The following is a 19,486-nucleotide window of genomic DNA, read 5'->3' on the forward strand; positions in this document are numbered from 1 at the left end:
TTGGCCGAGGAGGGCTGGAGATGCCGAGTGAAGCCCCGGTGGGATATAGGGGTGGTTTTAGCGCGTCTCTGATGTCAGGTGTTGTCCCCAGAGCTCCCGGGTCTGGGGGGATGTTGGTTTTCCCTTGACAGCAGCTGCGTCCCTGCCTGGGCCGGTTCTTCCAAACCCCAGCGCGGGAGCGAGCGCGGCACGTATCGCTTTGCTTCTCCGAAAACCCAGCCCTGCTTAAGTCGGGTGTCAGCGAAGCAGCAGCTGTTTAATTGGTCATCAGCGCAGGCTTTGCAATCAATTATTTTTGCTGCTCCCTTTCTTTGGGAAACAAGGACACGCCAAGAAGAGAGGACATCTCGTGACGAGCGGCTGCTCCCGGCAGCGTGTTGCTGATCTGCTCTGTCCACCGCGGCGGGAGCTGCGTGGGGCTGGGGCATCGATCACCGCTGTGAAAGCGGGGTGATAACCCTCCTGCTTTGCACTAGGCTTGTGCAATGCCAGGATCTGCTCCCTGAGCTCAGAAAATGCCCCGTCTTGCTTTATCTCATTCCCCTTCCCTTCCTCTCCTGCCGTTGTTGCAGATCAGAGGTGAGAAGCACCCACGCACGCATCGGCTAAGCTGTGGCTTAAACCCGGGGTCTGGGAGCGTCCTCAGCCCATCCCTGCCTCTCCAGCAGCCCCTCTACCCCAAGGCTTGGTGTGGGGGCACAGCTTGGGTCTCCCGTGCTGCACCCCAGGAGCTGAGCAGCCTGGCACCGCTGAATTACACGTGGGGGTTTCCAGCCGTGGCGTTGCTCCCGGCAATGTTGCTCTTGCACCGTCCTTGGCGTGTGCCGGCACCCGGCTGGCTCCCGCGGCACTGCCTGCGTCGGGGGAGGGAGAGGGGTGAGGAATGGGAATCGTGCGTGGATGCTCTGGGGAAGGAGGGATGCCGGGGTGGTCGTGCAAGGAGGCGGGGGCAGAGCGGCTCTCAGCGCCCGCGTTTCCGCTCGCTCCGCGCGTGGAGGTTATCAGTAACGGTGGTTTGGGGCCGCCGAGGCGTTGTGAACCTCGGGAAGAGTTAGGGTTGAGTAGGGGCTCTCCGAAGCCTTCGCTGCGAGGTGAAGCTCTTCCCACGCATCTTGCAGCCAACCTCCGGCATCGCGCCCCGGGCCTTGCCTCCCGTGGGTGCGTGGGCCACGAGCCTGGGCGGAGGAGACCAGAATTACAGCAGAAGCCAAAACCAGGGGAGGGGGAGAGCAAGTAAGAGTCACTAATGTCATTAGAGGAATTACTGGAGAGGATTTGCCATAACGGATCAGACCATCAGTCCTTCAGGGCCAGCCTGCTGACTCTGGCAACGGCCAATATGGTCTGCATCAGGGGAAAGGCAAAAATCCCCTGCTAGTGTGGGGCAGTAATTCCTTCCTGACCCCTTTGGTGATCGGCTTATGCCCTGAAGCATGAGATTTGATTACCCTCTTAGACTTAGAAGGTTAATTCTTCTAGATGAGACTCGTGCACGGCGGTAGGGGAAGGTTTGGGGTTTCTGTCCCTGGTCACGGGGTGGGATGCTCAAGGCAGTGTCAACTGATGCCTTTGTGCAACGGGGCTGGCTAAATGGCAAATGTTTGCTTTTCTCTGCAAGAAGCAGGAGTGCCCAGACAGAGGGATGCCCATCCACCCCGTCTCTGCCTGCAGAGGGAATATCCCGTCATCCGTAGAGGGATGATTTGGTGCTTTGGGTTCTTTCTGCTTGGCTCTGCTCAGGTTGGTGGTTGATTTTGGGGCAGGTGACCCCATGCTCTCCTTCATTGCTCAAGGGCAATACCCAAACCGCGGCCAAGAGCTGCCCTCTCGCTCGCACACCTCGGCCTCACGCCGTTGCCTCCGACCTCGGTGCCCGAGCGGGCTCGGGGAGCCCAGCAAGGTGTTTTTTTGGCGAGGTGTCCCCAGCACCGGCGCCTGCAGAAACAACCGCCCTCGGCTGTTCCCTGTGTCTTGGCGGAGACGCCGTGTGTTTTCCTCTCGAGGGCTCCTCGGGCTGCTTCGAGCGTGAGTCAGAGCCGCGGGGCCGAGGCACGCCAGGCCGGGCTGCGGCGGATCAGCCGGTCTCTAGCAGGGATGTGAGACCAGAAACGCTGCTTGACAAGGCGCCGGGGAGCCCTGGGTGGGTTTTAGTGCCTGTGCCGGCGCAGGCTGTGGGACAAAACCGCTGCTGAGTCCCCACCTGAAGTCACACGGTGCGGCACCGGCTGCGGTGTGATGCTTGGTCTTGGCCCTGGGAGCAGCCAGGTTTTGGGTGGCTGAGAGGTCCAGGCTGCCGCCGGGGAGGCGGGAATTGCTGATGACACCAGTGCCTGGCCCTCCAGTAATTTAATTTGAGTCATGGTGTGCTGGACCTGGGGTGGATGCTGGCAACGTGAGCCCTGCCCGGTGCCAGCCCTGCCCTTCCCCGGGGATGAGGTGATTAGAACCGAATCTCTGTTACTGCTTAATCATCTCTGGGAGATGGCGGGGAGGGATGGGCAGCCCCCTGCACCGTGCACACCCAGCGCTGCCCCTGCTCTGCCCTCCCAGGGCACGGGGGGGGGGGGGGGGGTTTGCGGCTCCGTCTCGAGGGATGCTCAGCACTGGGTGCAGGACCCCGGTGGGTGCGTGCTGGGTGCTGCCGGTGGCATCGCAGCAGCAATGCTCCTCCCCGCCGGTGCGGACGGGGTAAAGCTCCAGGTTAAACTCTGGATCGCGACTGTAACACCCGCTGACTCGAGCTGAGCGAAGGCAACCAGCCTCCTTCACTCTCCTCCCTCAACGCTGCAAATTAAAGCCATTCAGCTGCAAAATCGATGCCGTGGCGGAGGCCCTAAGTGGGGTCGAGCCCTCCCTTGCACGCGCACGGCGAGGGAGCAGCTCTCAGCACCCAAGGGCACCTCAGCTCATCTCCAGCCCTTCCCCGGGCTGCTGCTTCACCCCTGAGAACAATACTTAAAGCAAAGCAGTGCCTTTTATTTTCCTTTGCTTTTTTTACTTTGCCTTTTCTGTTCAGTTGGGGGGGGGCGTGAGGGACTTTTGGCTCCTGGCTGCGCTGCACCCTGGATGGGGACCCCCAAACCAGCTCCCTCCCCACCAGCTGGGTCCTGTTGGGAGCATCATGATGAGAGCTGAGCGTGGGCTGGGAAATGCAGCCCAACGTCTCCCTGGCATCCTGAGTGGGTTTTGGAGCCCGCATCCAGCTCCGTCCCCGTCCCTCAGCCAGCTCGCAAGGATCGGTCTTGCAAAAGATGCCTCGTTAGGTGACAGCTCTAATGACAGCTTGAGGCAGGGCAGGCTGGGGGGACAGGGGACGCGGGCACAGCGCGGTGACCCCGGGTAGGCAGGCGGAAAAATTGCCCCAACGAGGTGATGGGGACAGCAAGAGGGCGGCAGCACCCGGTGCGGGGGGCCCAGGGTGCCTTTGGGGAAGCGCAGCCTCCCAAGAGAAAGGGGAATCAGGAGAGCGGGTCAGGGGTGGGGTGGGGTGGGTGAGTGGTGTGGAGCAGCCCCCCAACCTGCTTCGGGGTGGCTGAGCCCCCCGGCTCTGCGGCTCCCGGGGTTGGGCGCTTGCTGTGCTACTGCAGCGAGCGAGGACGAGATCTCTGCTGCTTGAATATTCGACTTTAAAAAAAAAAAAAACAGCAACCCGCAGCCCCCGGACAGATGGTAGCTCTGCTGGGGATTTTGCTGAAATTTATTTTCTCTTGATTTGGCAATATGTGATTTCCAGCACTGATAATCATCTTTGTGCTTGTGAAGTGTCTGCCTTTGGAGGATCCTAAAATAGGCAACGGTATGAACCAGTTGGAAGAGGGAGGTGAGAGAGGAGAGCTTGGGGTGGTTGTCCAGCTGGGGAAATTGAGGACAGACTCTGCCCCCACTTTCCTTTTGCTCTTCCTCCAGTGGTCACCCCAGTGTTCTCCGGGCGGTGTCAGGCCTGTGGCAGCGTGGACACGGCTTCTGACCACGTCTCTCCATGCTTTCAGGTGACCTTCACCAAGCGTAAGTTCGGCTTGATGAAGAAAGCCTACGAGCTGAGCGTCCTGTGCGACTGCGAGATTGCCCTGATCATCTTCAACCACTCCAACAAGCTGTTCCAGTATGCCAGCACCGACATGGACAAGGTGCTGCTCAAGTACACCGAGTACAACGAGCCCCACGAGAGCCGGACCAACGCGGACATCATCGAGGTGAGGCCGCCCGTCCTCTCCCCGGCTTTGCCGTTGTGGTGGAGCCAGGGCCGGGTCTGGCACCGCAGCCGATGCGGGAGGTCGGTGCAGGGCGGGGATGGGAGCGAGCAGATCTCCAACACTCAGTGCCGGCCTGGTTTTGCACCTTTTTGGTCCAGCCGACAAAAATACTCGGTTCTGGGTGGTAGAGCTTGAAGCTGTCTTGAGTTATGTGTTGATCTACTGCCGAAAAATTGAGGGGCAGGTTTGCTTCGTGGGACTTGCCCGTGGTCCAGGCAAACCATGGGATGGTTTTGGAAGCATCTCCTGGGGCTGCTGCACAGGGGTGCCTTGGTGCAGCTGGTGACATCGCCCCTGGCCGTTGTTTCAGACGCGCACAGTGGGGTTGTGAGAGGGAACCAGCGGCTAGATCAGAAGTCATTCAGGTTGGGAAGGACCTTTGGGTGGCTCCGGCCCAACCCCTGCTCGAAGCACGGCCAACCTCACGGGTAGATGGGGTTGCTCAAGGCTTGCCTGGCTGGGTTTTGAGGATGGCGAGTCCGGTCTGACCAACACCAGCGCTGCCAGGGGCACCGTGTCCCAACCAGCATCGCAGGAGATGCTCGGCCACCACGTGCTGTCGGTGACTCCGCGATGGCCCTCTCCACCGCTTTGGCCTCGTCCCTGGCGCTGGCAGAGCATCTCTGGGCTGGAACACGGGGCGTTTGGCTCGCAGGAAGGTGCCGGGGGCATCTCAGCCATCGGTCGCATCCTCTGCCCCGGGAAGACGGGAGCCACTCGGTTGTGGCTTTTCAGCGTGTGGGCAGCTGCCTCTACCCCTGGGCAAACAAACGCAGGCAAACGAAAAGCTTGGCTGGGCAATTATTGACATTACAGGCGGGCATAAATGAACGCCCGCGGAGCCGTTAGTGAGCGAGCGGAGCGGGGGGGCCCTGGGAGGGTCGGAGGCAGCCGCTCTGCTCGGACCTCGCGCAGCACGAGGCTTCGCCGCTTCAAAGCGCTGCCGGAGGAATCGGCTCCTCCTGCCGCTCGGGCTGTGCCGCTCCTGCCTTTGAATCCCTTCCGTGCATCTTGGGCAGCATGCTCAGGCTTTGATTTCATGGAGAAGGAAAAAAAAAAAACCCAACAACCTACCTCCTGAATCTTGCCTTTTTTTTTTTTTTAATTTATTTTTTTTATTCTCCATTAAATGTGTCTTTCTGAGAGGTTTGGACTTGAGGTTTTCACCTCATCGTCCACCCAGTTCCCGCTGATGTGCCGCCACATCGAGCCGTAGCCAAATATCCAGCAGCACCTGCCTGCCCTCGCCGGGGTGTGGAGACTCTTCTGCCAGCGCACGGTTGCGTATGGACCTTAGAAATGCTTCCAAAATGTCTTTTTTGGCCTGTTTGAGCCAGGTAGTGCCTGTCTACCGTGAAAATGCCGGGGTTTTGCAGGCGTGGTTCCCTGCTGTGCTAGTCAGCACGGCCTCACCCAGCCTCTCCGGGATGCTCAGACTGCGGCGCTCGCAGCGTCGAACAGATTTGTCTTGGCCTAAAAATACCGTAAACATTTTGGGCAGCGTTCTCCGTTCCCTTATGGTCCAAGATGCAAACACTCCCAAGCAGACAAGTTACACACAGTCCTTGGCACCCAAAGAAATACTGTGTTTGCACCACATGAAAAGCTGGAGCTGCATCCAAAGCCGAGGAGAGGAGCATCAGGAGCGGAAGGATATTGGTGGATGGCAAGAAAAAGAGCCCAAACACGCCGGGCTCGGCACGTCTTGCCGGCAGAGCTGCCTCAGAGCGAAACCTGCTGGGGCTCTGGCGGGTTTTGAGGCCGCTGGAGCATCTTTCCCCACCCCCATCTCGTCTTGGAGCAGGGTTAGGGCTGCTCTAAGATTTTTACTGTTTCTTCTCCCAAATTCCTCCCCCTGGGAGCCCATTCCTGCTCCTGGTGCAGGTTTCCGTCTCCTCCCTAGCCACTTCCCCTCGCTCAGCTCAGGTCCCACCAGCCCAGCTTTGTCCCCACCACGCACGGACCCACTTTATCTCACTTTTCTTGGTGGCTCCCAGTTGAACGTGACTCCTCCAAGAGTATCTTTGCATCCTCAAAGCTTCCCCAGCATCAAGCATTCGTAAGACTGAATTTGCTACCAAATATGATTTCAAGTGGATTTTAAGGGGCTGCTGCTTGCACATCTTCCTTCCCTGTAACACCAGTGGCCCCTTTCTGCTGGAGGGATGCAACCCTGAATGGCTCTGGCAGCATCTCAGAAAGGACGAGGAGCAACCAGGACCTGGATGAATTGAGGCAGAAACCTCTTGATTTCCTTTTTTAGCAGAGGGGGAGCGAGCGGCGGCTCCGGAGGCTCGGCTGAGCCAGGGTCTCCTCTTTCACCTGGGCTGCGGGGCTCCTGAGGACAAGGGTGCTGGTACTACCAACTCCGGGCGGTACAGGTTGTTTTGTTCAAATTATGTTTTAAAACAACAGTAAACATGAGATCCCCTTATTTTTTTGGCCCTGGGGAGGTGCAGCCTGTGGGGGGCATGGGGAGCACCCCATCACGTGCTGCACGGGGATGCCCTTGAGGGGTTTATCCCCCTGGATATTTAGCGAGAGGCAGAGCTGCTCTGGGATGAAAGCACCCAGCCCTGGTTCAAGAGGGGTTCATCACCCCGACTGCCTTTTGGGGACCATCCCCTGGGGGGGCCCCTCCACGTTTCAGGCACGGGGACGGCAGCGGCCGTCCGGCAGTGGGATTCAGCCACGCAGCCCCCGTGGCTCGCTCCGTGCCCGGCAGAGTCCTGGCCATTGCAAGCTTTTAAGTCTGAGCAAATCTCTCTTAATGCAGAGAGGGGGGTTTCCTTAATCAGGCGGGGGACAGCTGAGGCCCCCAGACAGGCACGCTGGGTGCCACGTGCGTGCCCGGCCTGGGATCACGCCGGCTTTGCTCCTCGCTGTCGCTTCTCGTTTCCTCACGGCCCCGGGTGACGTGCCAGTTTTTGATAAGGGACTTGGCCATGAGCAGCGCTGGCTGGGCACGGGGACGCTCCAGAGCCACTTAAAGTCACACAGCAATTTCTTTCCTTTCCTTGGCTGCATGACCCAGGAGGGCTGATTGTTCCCTAATTCTCCTTCCTGGGGTTGTCTTTCCCCAGGGTGCATAAAATCAGGCATTTTGCAGGGTGCTGGAGAGGCAGCGAAGTGCAAGGGCAGCTGCCGGTGCCGCGTCTTCATCCTCGTTCTCTCATCCTCATCCAGACTTCCCCAAAGCCTGGGGAGGGGGGTTGAGTCTCCCTCCTCTAAGGGAAGTCGACCGCATCCTGGTCGAGCATCGTTTCCTCTCACGTGTTCTGCGTTTCCTGCTGCTCTCTCACCCTCTTTGGGTTGGAAATTTGCTCTGGCATGAGCTGGGATCATGGGAGCGGGAGCACTGCCTGGAAAAGCGGGTCTTGCAGCAGGTCTTACCACGGGGGGACTCCTGACAGAGTGGGGGGGCCTGGGGGCAGCAGGGAGACGGGCCAATGATGAGCTTTTTTTTTTGCCCTTTTTTTTTTTTTTTTTTTTAACCATGTGAAGTTCTCACCCTGGTTTTCTCCTTTGACAATTTTCTGCTGTGCAAGAATTGATTTTAAATCTACTTTATATGAAAAATGGTCCTGTTCCACTGGATGCAACCCAGTGACAAAAAGGTTTTGTGCCTCTTTGCATATTCTGCACTTCCCCTGGAGAAGGAAATGAGGAACGAGAAGGAAATCTCTTTTCTACAGATCCTGAAAACAGGAATCTTTGAGTTTGATTCTCGCTCCAGCAGGATTGTTTTCCTTTTACATCACCTTGTCAAAAAGCAGAAAATGTGGGATGCACACTTTTTTGTCCAAAAAATGAAAAAACCAGCAGCCGATGCTCGTATGGCTGGAAGTGGCATTTTGTTGTCCCAAGCCTCTTTCTGAGCAGCAGATTGCTGTGAGCCGTGCCGCTGTGGCTCTAATTTTATGAAGTTAGTGTCCAGGAAGAGGGAAGAAACCAAGGTAACAGCTGCTGTCTAAGTTGAAGCTATATTAGATACCAAATATATTAGACCCACAGAGGAGAAAGACCTTGGGAAATGCAGAGAGGGGCAGTGCTGTGAGCTGCTCGGAGGGGAGTCGCTTGGTGTGGGTGAACAGAGCTGTGTTCACCCCGTTTCTTTGCTTTCCTCGACAGAGTTGTTGAGGGAACAACCCCCAGGATGATTTCATGCGGACTTAGAAAGGGCAAAATGCCACGGCCAGCAGCATCTGCCCATTTTCCCTGCGCTTGCTTTGGGCTGTAAATATGGGGCAGAGCTGGGGGAGCTGGAAGCTGCTTAAAACCTCCCAGGAGGCTTCGTTGCTGCAGATTGTGGAAAGGAGAAGGATGTTGCTTGGCTGAAACTTCTTGAAAATTCAAGGTTCTGGGGAACGGAGGTTGCTCATCCACCCGCCCCGCCCCGACTCCTGATCCCGCTGGCAGGTAGAGGAGAAGAACTTCCAGGGATGCAAGGGATTACCATCACATTTCCCGGCCAGAAGTGGAAGGGCAAAGATGAGAGATCCAGCTACTGTCCCTGCAAAGAGAACTGCTACGAGGTGGGCACAACCCCCTGTAAGACACCGGAGAGTCTTCCCAGCCAGCACCCTTTGCATGCACCCGAAGGAAACCCAGCTTCATCCCTTCCACTGCTCATGGAACAACTTTTTCCATTTTGCTTCTGAAAGAGAAGGAGGAAAAAACTTTTTTTTTTTTTTTTTTTTTTTTAAAGAAAGGCTCAACTTTCCGTCTTTCGGCTGCATCAGTGAGACAAAAGGTTTTGGAAAAATAATCTGCAAAAAGCAGTTTCCCCCACCTCAAAAAAAAAAAAAAAAAAAGGCAAAGCTGTTCCTTCCCCACCGGCAGCACCCATTCCTTTTTTTGGCCCGTTCTAAAAACAAGCAAGGACACGTACAAAAATAGCAAAATAATAGGGAAAAAAAACTTGGAAACCTGCAGAAAAATCCCTGGGAACCTCCTGTTCATGCCAATGACTTGGATTCCCACTACCTTTCTTTATAAAAGAGATAATAAATAACACGAACTAGGGGTACCAGGAATTATTATTAGGTAATTATTAAGTAGCAGGAATGATTGGTAGCACCAGAAGGGGCTTCAGATGCCACCGTGCTCAAGGGGGGGTCAGATCCTTCGCTGGTGGAGCTGGGTGTGGGTGAGGCCTCCTCCCCTCGGCAGATGAAATCGAAGGAGCGAGTGTCCAAACGACGACCGCGAAGGAGCCGTTTGAATTGAAAATATTGTGAAAAGCTTCAGCTGGATGGAAAAGAGCCCCCCCGGGGGCTGCAGGGCAAGCGTCCACCAGGCAGGACCTGGGGGCAGAGGCAGAGCCGTGCGGCGCGGGGTGCCGCGCCGATGCCGAGCAAAACCCGCCCGCGGCGTTTCCAGCCCTTCCGGAGTCGTCGGCGGTTTTTCTCCGCTCCCGCAAAAATTCCCACACGAGCTCCGTGTTTCCCGGAGCTCGCAGGTAGATGAGGAGCCGCTCCAGGATACTTTGGCCTCAAAACAGAGATATTTATTACTGTTTAGGAAGACAGAGGAGAATTGTCAAGGCTCTTTTTTTTTTTTTTTTTTTTTTTTTTTTCCCCTGCTGAATTTGGCATGAAAAGAGATCAAGACTTCCAGGAAATTCTGTAGCTTTGACTTCTAAAAAAAATAAATTGGCAAGTGATGGTTCCATAATAACGCCTAATTGCTTTTGGTATTTTGAAAATAGGATGATTAAATGTGCATGTGTAACGCAATCTGCAAATTGGCTACTGAGCATGAAAGAGGAACTTTTGGGGTTTTCACCATACCCTGCGCATAGCCCGAACGTGTGATTACTGGGTTCCTGTTAACGAAGGAGGAGCTGTCGCATCGTTAACTCTCTGCAGCAGCCCCCGGGGCCGTCTCTGCTGGTGCAGCCTGGTCTTGGCGTGGGGTTTGCTGCCCGGGTGTTGTCACTGTCAACCTCCCCCCCGCCCCGGCCATGTCACCCCAGCAGAACTCGCCGTCTCCAGCACCCCCAGGCTGTCACCGTGCCACGTGCCCTCCTCGTGCGATGCTCTTGCTGTGGTACCTTTGCGTTTGGTAAATGCCACCCACCTGGTTTGGCCAGGGGCAAGCGGCTTTTTTCCTTATTATTTTGGGTTTTACATTCCTATTTGCAAGAAGGTTTTCCCTATTTTTAGCAGGAGAGCAGATATCATTAAGGTTTATTTCCCCTCCTTGTCGTAGTAATTGTAGGTGACGAATGCGTCTGAGCTGGTACAGGGCCAAATTCAGCTCTGGCGTAAACAGATCCTTTGAAAGCAAAGAAGTTTCTCTCCATCCATCCCCACGTTGTAATTCCTAAATTAGAGACACCCCGGTGTCGAAACCCAAGGGCCTGATCCTGACTCTTTAACCCCGTTGAGGTCAACGGCATCTTGGGGCGAAGGTGATAATTTGCGGCAGGGCGAGTCCTTGTCTTCATGGTCCGGGGGATGTTTCAGGGGGGACCTGCCCATCTCAGGCAGCTGCCCGTGTTCCCCATCCCCACTCCCAGATCTCAAACTGTCCCGGTTGTGTTTTCAGACGTTAAGAAAGAAAGGTTTTAACGGCTGTGACAGCCCGGAGCCCGACGGCGATGACTCGATAGACCAGAGCCCCTTGATGGAGGATAAATACCGTAAAGGCAGCGAGGATCTGGATATCCTGTTCAAGCGATACGGTGTAAGTACCTGCCCCTTGGCCGGAAAACCTTCATTATATGTTCTTTTTGTTTTGTTTTTCTTCTGTTCGATTTCCCTCCAACCTCATCCCCTGATCCCTCCCCAACACCCCCTCCCGTGTACCCCTTGCCCTCCCCCCCCCCCCCCCCCCCCCAAAACGTAACAGGCGCTGAACAAGAAGCACAGGGAGTGCGAGAGCCCGGAAGGGGATGAAGTGTTTGCGTTGACCCCGCAGACGGAAGAGAAATATAAAAAGATTGATGAGGAGTTTGATAAAATGATGCAGAGTTACCGGCTCGCAGTGAGTAGCTGGTGGTCTGCAGCCCCCCCCCTCGCCCCTCCCCGGATGCCTCCAGGTGACGGGGGGGGGGGGGGATGGATTTTGCATGGCTTTGCTTCGGAGCCGTGCTGTGCCTTGGGAGCCGATGCCCGCAGCCCCGAATGCACCCCGGGTCTGATGGCCGAGATGAACGAGGGGCCTTGAGGGTCCCTCCAGTTTCCCACCCGGAGAAGCAGGAACAACCCTTGGGAAAACCATTCCCATTAGCTCCGGCATTCCTGAGCCTCCTTGGCTCGGGTGGGGCAGCACAGGAGGATACTGCTGTTCTCCTCGCCGTTGCTGCAAATGCTGAATTAGGGCCTTCTTTTTCACCCTTTTTTTCCCCCCAAAGAAGGATTTTTGCCTGGGTTAAAACCCTGGCGTTCATGCGAGCTGCCAGCAGATGCCGGCCCTTCACATTCCTCCAAGACTCAGCCCGGTTTGGGCTATTCCACATTAATTCCCCCCAGATCCACCGAGCCCTCAGGGCAGCTGGTGGCCGTGGCAGAAATCCAGGGAGGTTTTAGCCTGTGATCCCAGAGCCATCACCGGGGTGGCATCAGGACAGCGCTGAAAGGGATTTGTGTCAGAAGATGGGAGGAGGAGGGGGACACGTTTCAAATTAGTTGTTAGTTCAGGGGAACAGAGGCTATTGATGCAGGCAAGGCTTCTTCAGAGGGATTAGCCCCGAGTCGCTGCAGCCATAATTAATGCTGCCAGGAGCAGAAAGGAGGCTCATTTTCAAGGGCTGGATGCAGCACCACAAAAATTACACATACCCCCCCCCCCCTCCTCCCCAAAATTAATCTGCCCTCTGTGCTTTGCAAGCCCCCACAAGTTAAAATTCTGGCTTTTCTTGAGGATTAGGTCTTATGAAATCCACAGCTCTTCATTTTGCTGACTCAGCAGGCGAGCTCTGCGTTGCTCTGGGAGCCTCCAAAGGACCCCAAAATCTGCACCTCCATCCCCTGCATCTCAGGGAGGGGGGTGGCTGCCCTGAGCCCTGGGAGAGCTGGGGAGCTGAAACAAAACGGGGTGCAGGCGGCGATGGTTGCTGAGACAGCAAGCTCAGCCCTCCGGGGTGGGTTTAGTGTGGGATTAGCTCCTGCAAGGCTTGGCTCTGCCAGATTTCACTAGTGAGGGGCTGGTTTCTACCCCAAAAGGGCTTGTGTGGGGTGGGGGTACAGCCCCAGCTGGATGTGCCCCCCCCAGTTCCTAGCACAAGCCCCACCACCAGTGCAAAATAGGTCAAAAAACCAGCAGAGCTTTCTCCTTGGTGCAAAACAACCTTGGCAAGCAGCGACTGCTTAGCATCTGTATTTTTCTGCTGCAAAGGGAGGGCTCCAAGCAGGGTCCAATCGCCGGTGGCAGCATCCAGACGTGCCATGAAGGGACAGTCCGTGCCTTAAAGTCATTTTGGCTGGTGGCATTCAGGTGCTGGGCGCTTCGTAGTCAGGGCGTAGCATCTGGCTCCCCCACTAAACCTCCCTGCGCAGCAAGGGCCCGAGCGATGCAGGTGGAGCGTGTGCGGATGAAGAAGATGCTTTTCCTTTTTAACCAGCTGGGTTGGTTTTGTGTGTGACAAGAACTAACCAGCCTCAGCGGCCGGGAAAGCTTAACAACAGCCTTGTTCGCTAAAGAGAGGCCTCGGTGTGGCTTCTGCGTTTGGTGTTTGTAATCGCTTTTAACGAAAGCCGAAATCGTTGAGGTTTGGCTGATGTGTGCATCTTCTCCCCCGGATTTTGGACTGATGTGCAAGCTGCCTTCCCTAGCTGTGTCCTCCCTGGGGCGAGGGGAGGGGGGGAACGTGGGACCACTTAGCTGGTGGCCTGGGTGTGCACCTCGCTGCGCGCCGCGGCAGCGTCAGCCTGACGCTTGCTTGAAAGCGCAATGGGATAGATAAGGATTCAAAGCAAAACTCTGCTCCCCGGTTGGTGTATCAGCCTTTATCACGGCGTTGCTTAAGATGCGATGCACGGGCGTCAGCTTTTCCCTTCCCGGGAACGGGCACGCACACAGACGCGTTTGCAGTGATTTATTACACAACGCCGTTTCGGTGTTCAGGCAGCGCCCAAGAAAACCTTCCTCCTCCCGGTTTTGCAGCCGTGCAGAATAAGCTCCCGGGGCCGAGCAGAGGGAGGGCTCTGCATTCCAGCTCTCCCCGGCGCTCTGTAAAGGTGTGGGAAACGCCGAGCCCGGTTCCTTGGAACGGCGGGCCGGTGGCCCTCGGAGCGGTGCCGCAGCGCGGGCTCGGAGCCGCCGTCCTCTGAGCTTGGCTGCAGCCCCGGGACAGCTCTGAAGGGCAGGATGCCCTTGAGAGGCTGGTGGGGAGGGTTTCCAGCAGCGACACCGTCCCACTCCTTCCTCCCATCCTCCCCTCTTGCCCAAAAGAAAACCACCCATCTACGAGCAGGTTTCTGGAGGGGGGGCCGCAGGGCAGCAGCGAGATGCTCAGCTCCCTCTGCCCTCGCCGGTGCAGCCTCGGGGCGGGGTGGGGGGGGGTCCCAGCTCCAACCCTGTGACGGTCCCATCCGGCCTCTCCAGCCCTGAACAAATTAAAGTGGGACTTTAGCAAAGCCCTTGCTAAAGCCTCTAAGCAGGTGCCTGCTCCTGTTAACGAAGAGCAAATCAGTGACATAAGACAGACGGCTAGGATAATCACGGCGAGTCTGGCTCCAGCGGGGACGCTGGTAGGTGAAGCTGGTCCTCGACCCGTGGGCAAGGATAGGGCTTTAGCAGTTCTCCTGCTTCACCCGGGTCAGCTCCTCCTCCTTCCCAGCAGCTCCCGGAGGTGCCAGGATGGATCCCCAGTGCTGGTGCGAAGCAAAACGAGCCTTTCCCAGGTGCTGGGTCACCGGCAGCAGTGCCAGCCCGAAGCGGTGGTCAGCTGCTGGCTCTTTGGGAGGGCTCCTCCCGTCCTGCTGGATGTGGAATGGCCTCGTAAAAGCCCTGCGGGCTGCTTGGCCTCTGCGGTGGGATGAAGGGCAGCGCCGAGCTCGGCCGCTCTCGGTTCTGGCAGGAGCAGATCACCATGCTGCTGCCCACCTTCAGGCTTCGGGGTGTTTCCAGCCACCCCCTCCGCCGCTGCCCTGAAAACACTGGGGGGTAAATAAATACAGCCTAAAAATGAGACCAAAGCAACTGGTTGCAAAGCTTTGATCTGTCTGGGTGGACAGCCGATCGCTCTTCCCAGTCCTCCCTGGTGGGGTCCGGGCTCGGGGGCATCCCCCTGATGCAAGCACCGCAGTGAAATGGGGGTTTACGGGGACACAGACTGTCCCCCCTTTTTCAGCAGTGGCGCGTTGCTGCTGCTGTGATGCAGGATGAGGCCCGCTCTTGCTCAGAGCCTGCAAAGCGAGGAACTTCACCCCTCCCTGCTCCTCACCCGCTCGTGCCTGCTCCCCTTTACCCCCCCGCTCTCTGTTCAGTCCGCAGTGCCCGCTCCGAACTTCGCCATGCCTGTGACGGTGCCGGTGACCAACCAAAACACGCTGCAGTTCAGCAACCCGGGCAGCTCGCTGGTGACCCAGTCCCTGGTGACCTCCTCGCTGACGGACCCCCGGCTCCTCTCGCCGCAGCAGCCAGCGCTGCAGAGAAACACCGTGTCCCCGGGGCTGCCGCAGAGACCGGCCAGCGCAGGTGAGCGATGCCGTCATGCTTCGCACCCCTTACTCCTCATCCTCCCTTGCTGGGGGTGCACGGGGCATCCCGGGGGGCTGGGGGCAGGGGACACCCCGGCTGCCTCCATCCCCCGCCCAGGGGCAGGACGTGTCCCTACATCCATGGGTGGCAAGAGCAGCCTGGAAGGGTTTTGCCCGTGGGTGCTTGTTCCTGCCTTCCTGCCAGAGATTGATGCCCCCAGTTTGTGCCTTGGCCTCAAACTGGGGGGTGATTCCCTGCGCCCCCCCCCCCACACACACACCTTACCAAGGTCTTTTCGAGAGCCGGATCCCCGCAGGGATCTGTTTCGAGGTTGGGCAGCGCAAGGAGATGAGTCACCCGGCGCCGTTCCCAGGCTTGGGGGTGGCTGCCGGCATCCCGCTCGCCGGTGGCACTCCGGTGACACGGGACTGCTGCCTAAAAAGGGCTTTTCTGAGTCGGGCTGTGCTGGTTGCAGTTGGTCGCTGAGCGATTACTCATGCGGATCTGCTGACAGATAGGAGGGAGCAGTCATTTCCAGTGGGGACCGGTGACGGGTGGCGGAGGGCAGGTTGAGGGAGAGGAGCTCGTCACCCGTGTCCCCTGCAGTGGCAGGGGGGGCCGACGACGTGTGACCACGGCCCGGCTCTCCTGCAGTGCGATCATAAATAAGAATAGCGCGCAGAAAGCCCCTGCCTGCTATTTTGGTTGTCACAGATGGTCTGTAAAAATGGCGCGGGGCTGCAAATGGCAAGAGCCGGTGACTGTCACCGCCTGGACATCTGGGTGGTGGGCACTCGGCTGCGTCCCCCCGGGGCTGTGAGAGCTCCGGGGGGGGCTTTGCAAAGAGGCCGGAGGGGGGAGAAAGGGCAGGGAGGTGCCTCCAGAAGCAGGTTGGGTGGCTGGGTTGGAGCGAGCAGAAAGAGGTGCCTGGGCTGGGATGCAAGTGGGGTCGTGGTTCAAAGCCAGCTCGTTTGCTTACTGCGCTCCCCTTACGGTCTCGGGGATGGCTCGAAGCACTCAGATATCAGGATGAGCCCCCCAAACCTGAGGGAGACAGGTTTTTATGCTCTAGGGCTGGTCCCAAAGAGCAACATCTCACTCCAGGCTGGGCGGCAGAGCCCTCCTCGGGCACAGATAGCCATAGCTCCAGCCGCAGGGATCTCCCCTGCCCTCTTGCAGGCCCCTCTGCCGGAAAAAAAAAAAAAAAAAAAAGAGGCTTCGTTGTAATGCAGAATCCGCTGGAGGCTCGCCGTTTCCATCTCGCTCACTCGCCGTTCGTTTGAAGGGGGATAATTTCGCGGTTGCGAGCGCAGAGGTGTTCCAAGTCCGGCCATCTGCGTCTCATTCACTCGCTGCCTGGGACATGGAAGAAATCCTGTTTATAGGAGCCAGGCCCTTGCATGTTAGAAGAGCTTTTTTTTTTTTTTTTTCCCCCCCTTAATTATTTTTTTTTTTTTTTTAGCAATGCACTCGAGCTGAGAGCAGAGCGCTGCGGCATTGTTTCCAAAGCAAATGTGCAGCAGAGTGTTGGGTCGGTATCTCGGCGCTGGCTGATGCCGTCTGCTCGGGGCTGGCGCAGGAGAAGGGCAGCTGAGGGGGTTTTTGGGGTCGGCATCACTCACCTGAGGAGGTGAACCCGCTTCAGCATTACAAGCGGGATCCTGCAGCAAGGGCACAGCCCCCCAAATCCCGGTGGGGTCCCTGCTTCGGGATTTACATCCCCATCCCTTGAAGGGAGGATGCTGCGGTGCTGCGGCTGCTGCATTTTGGGGGTCACCTCGCCCTTTTTCAAGCTGTAAGATATTTCGGGGACCACCGCCATCCCCGATGCTGCTCCCACGTGGGGAGCAAATGCGCTTCCCTGCACGGCAGCAGCTCAGCCCTCCAGCACTCCTCCCGCTTCCAGGGGCTCACTGCAAGCCCAGACCTGAGGGCCGGGGGCTGGAAGAAAGGTTTCTGTCTCAGGTTTCCCCGTCTGGGGTGAGAAGGGTTGGGCGGTGGTTAGAGGTGAGGTTTGGGATCGGAGGCTCCTCGTTCCCCTGCCCAGGGCTCCGGGATGACTGCGGTCGCAGCTCCGGAGCCTCCGTGCCGGCTGTTGGCCGAAATCACCGCCCGCGGCGTGGCCAGGCAGCCCCGGGCTGTGAATAGGTGGCTTTCAGAAATAACTGAATAACAAGGCAGGGGGAAAAAAAAAAAAAAAAAAAAAAAAAAAAATCTTTTTGCAGGCGAGGCAAAACGTTCAGTTTATTGGGGATAAAAAGGCCTCTGGTACGGTTTTTCCCGGCACGGCAGGGAGCGGCGGCGCTTTCCAAGCGTTGGGACCGTGGGAGGCCGAATTGTAGCAGCGTCCTGGCAGCGCGCGGGGCTGGTTTCCATTCGGTGCGAACATTACAGGGGAGATAGTGTTTCACGTCTTGCTGCTGGGGCTCCCTTCCCCGGCAGCACCGGCCCCGTGTACCCCAAAGGGGGGCTTGGAATAAAATAGCCGCCAGTGTTTTCCAAGCCGCCTCCTTTGGAGCGGGCTCCTGTGTCGCCTGGCTCCTTCCCAAAGGAAACGGATCTGCCTGGATAATGTTTCCCAACCTGATCACCAGGAATGCTGCTCATTTTGCCCAGGACTTTCTCCCCGGGAAGGCGACACCGCTCATTTTCCTCCGCCTTCCTCCCTCGTGCTCCCCCTCGCCCTCCCCCCCCCCCCCCGAAAGGAGGGATGCTCACCCTCTTTGCGAGTGGACGGTGACCCCGTGTTTCCACTTGCTTTGCAGGGGCGATGCTCGGGGGGGACCTGAACAACACGAACGGAGCCTGCCCGAGCCCTGTGGGTAAGTAAGTGAGGAGCCGTTGCCTTTTGGCACGTGGCGTGGGTGCCGGGACCTGCGCCCTTGTCTCTCTTTGCCACTCCTTGCCTCAGTTTCCCCACGCTAGGGAAGATTTTGCTGCTGGAGGGTTTGGCACGTGGAGCTCCCAGGCCTTTGCTGGGGGCTGCTGGTCTCAGTGGAGGCCCCAGAGGCTGAGGCAGGAGGGGGGTGCGTGTCCCGGGGGGGGGCCAGCATCTCCCCTGGGTCTCTGGGAGAGCTGCAAATCAAGGGGCTGACCGAGACAGCCGCTGAGAGCCCTGATTTGGGCAGCTCTGGGTTTAGCTCCCCACGCCGCAACCAGTTCTTCCCCTGACCTCGGGTGAGTCACTTAACACCTGATTCCTCGTTGCGCTTGGGCCCTATAAAGGAACTTTACTGCAAGGAAAAAAGCTCATTAAGGTCCCTTTCCACTGCGAGAGCCTCAGCGCTAACAAGGCTCAGACCTTGTGGCTTAGCTCCCCAGCTATAAAATGCGCTAATAATACCTCCTTCCCCGCGGTCTGCCTCCGCTGTCTGCAGGGTGAGGTCTTTGGGGCCGACGCTTGCGTAGGTACAGCCCCAAAGCCACCGACGGCCCCCCCCCCCCCCCCCCCCCCCCCCCCCCGCCCTTCTCCTCGGGTCCTGCTGGGAAGCAGCTGCTGCTACCGGCACGGCTGCTGCGGGCTGGGGCAGGGCGGGCTGCGGGCCAGGGCTTAGCGGGGTGGATGCCATCCATCCCCCGGCGCGGGGAAGGCAGCTTTGCACCAGGAGCCTGGCTCGGCACCCCCTGGGGGGGGAGCTTTTTGCGGTGGGGTTCCAGCCGACAGCACGGAGGAGGAGCGTGAAATTCGGCGGGGCCCCGGTTAAAATCGAATTGGAGCCCCCCGGGGTCCCGGCGGTTGCGTGGAGGGGGCTGGTTCTGCGGCACGGCGGACGCTCCCGGGAATAACCTTTTCCCTTTTCCCATGCCAGTGCCGCGGGAATTCCGCCCCGGCGCGACCCCTGCCAGGGCAGGTTGTGGGGTTGGCGTCTCCCCGGGGCCCCCGCAGCGCGCGACGCAGAGCTTTGCTGCTCCTTCAAAGGGAGAGGGAAGGAGCCATCGTGCCGCAACACACACACACCCCCCCCTCCCCAGCCACCTTCGCGGCCCCTTTTCCCCCCCCCCCCACCGATGCCGCCCCCACGTCAGCTGTTTGGGAGCAGCCGCCACGGCGCGGAGCTTGGCAGGGCCCGTGAATGTCAGCATTGACGTCACCGGAGCATTCCCCGCGTTCCTGCCGCCGCTCCAGGAAACGGGAGTGAGGAGCAGGGACAGCCCGGCCGCGGCCAGCCCCGGACCCCCGCTGTCCCCGGGCCCCTGCCATCCCCGGGGCTCCCCGCGCCGGCTGAGGGAGGTTCTGGCCTCATGGCTCTGGCTTTGGCACCATGGTTGAGGTTTTTGGGTACCTGGGACATCTCTTTCCCCTCCTCCTCCTCCTCCTCCTCCTCCTCCTCCTCCTCCTTCCTCCTCCTCTCTTGCAATCTCTGCAGCGCCAAGCGATTACCTGCTGCCTCTGAGTCATCAGCCGCCGGGTGCCTCTGGTCGGATCCTGCAGCGATGCGGGCTGCCTCCCCCCGTCCTGCCTGCACCCTGGGGGGGGCCTCCCACCCTGCCAGCCCCCTTGGGGGGGGATGCTGTGCCCTGGCTGTCCCCGGCTTTGCGAGGGCACGGGGTGCCGCCAGGCTCAGATTCGCACCAGGGTGGTG

General features: G+C 58.3%; 1 protein-coding gene across 4 annotated transcripts in view; it reads left to right on the forward strand.

The window, feature by feature from the left end:
* MEF2D (myocyte enhancer factor 2D) overlaps positions 1-19,486 on the forward strand; it is a 76,165-nt gene that overhangs the window by 45,421 nt on the left and 11,258 nt on the right. For all 4 annotated transcript variants that reach the window (XM_042785003.1, XM_042785004.1, XM_042785005.1 and 1 more), the window contains exons 4-7: positions 3,990-4,193; positions 10,806-10,943; positions 14,690-14,900; positions 17,669-17,725. In XM_042785003.1, coding sequence (XP_042640937.1) covers positions 3,990-4,193; positions 10,806-10,943; positions 14,690-14,900; positions 17,669-17,725 — 610 coding nt within the window. The remainder of the gene's footprint in view (positions 1-3,989; positions 4,194-10,805; positions 10,944-14,689; positions 14,901-17,668; positions 17,726-19,486) is intronic.

Source organism: Tyto alba, unplaced genomic scaffold (assembly GCF_018691265.1).
Source record: "Tyto alba isolate M040663 unplaced genomic scaffold, T.alba_DEE_v4.0 Super-Scaffold_8, whole genome shotgun sequence".
In the NCBI taxonomy this organism is placed as follows: domain Eukaryota; kingdom Metazoa; phylum Chordata; class Aves; order Strigiformes; family Tytonidae; genus Tyto; species Tyto alba.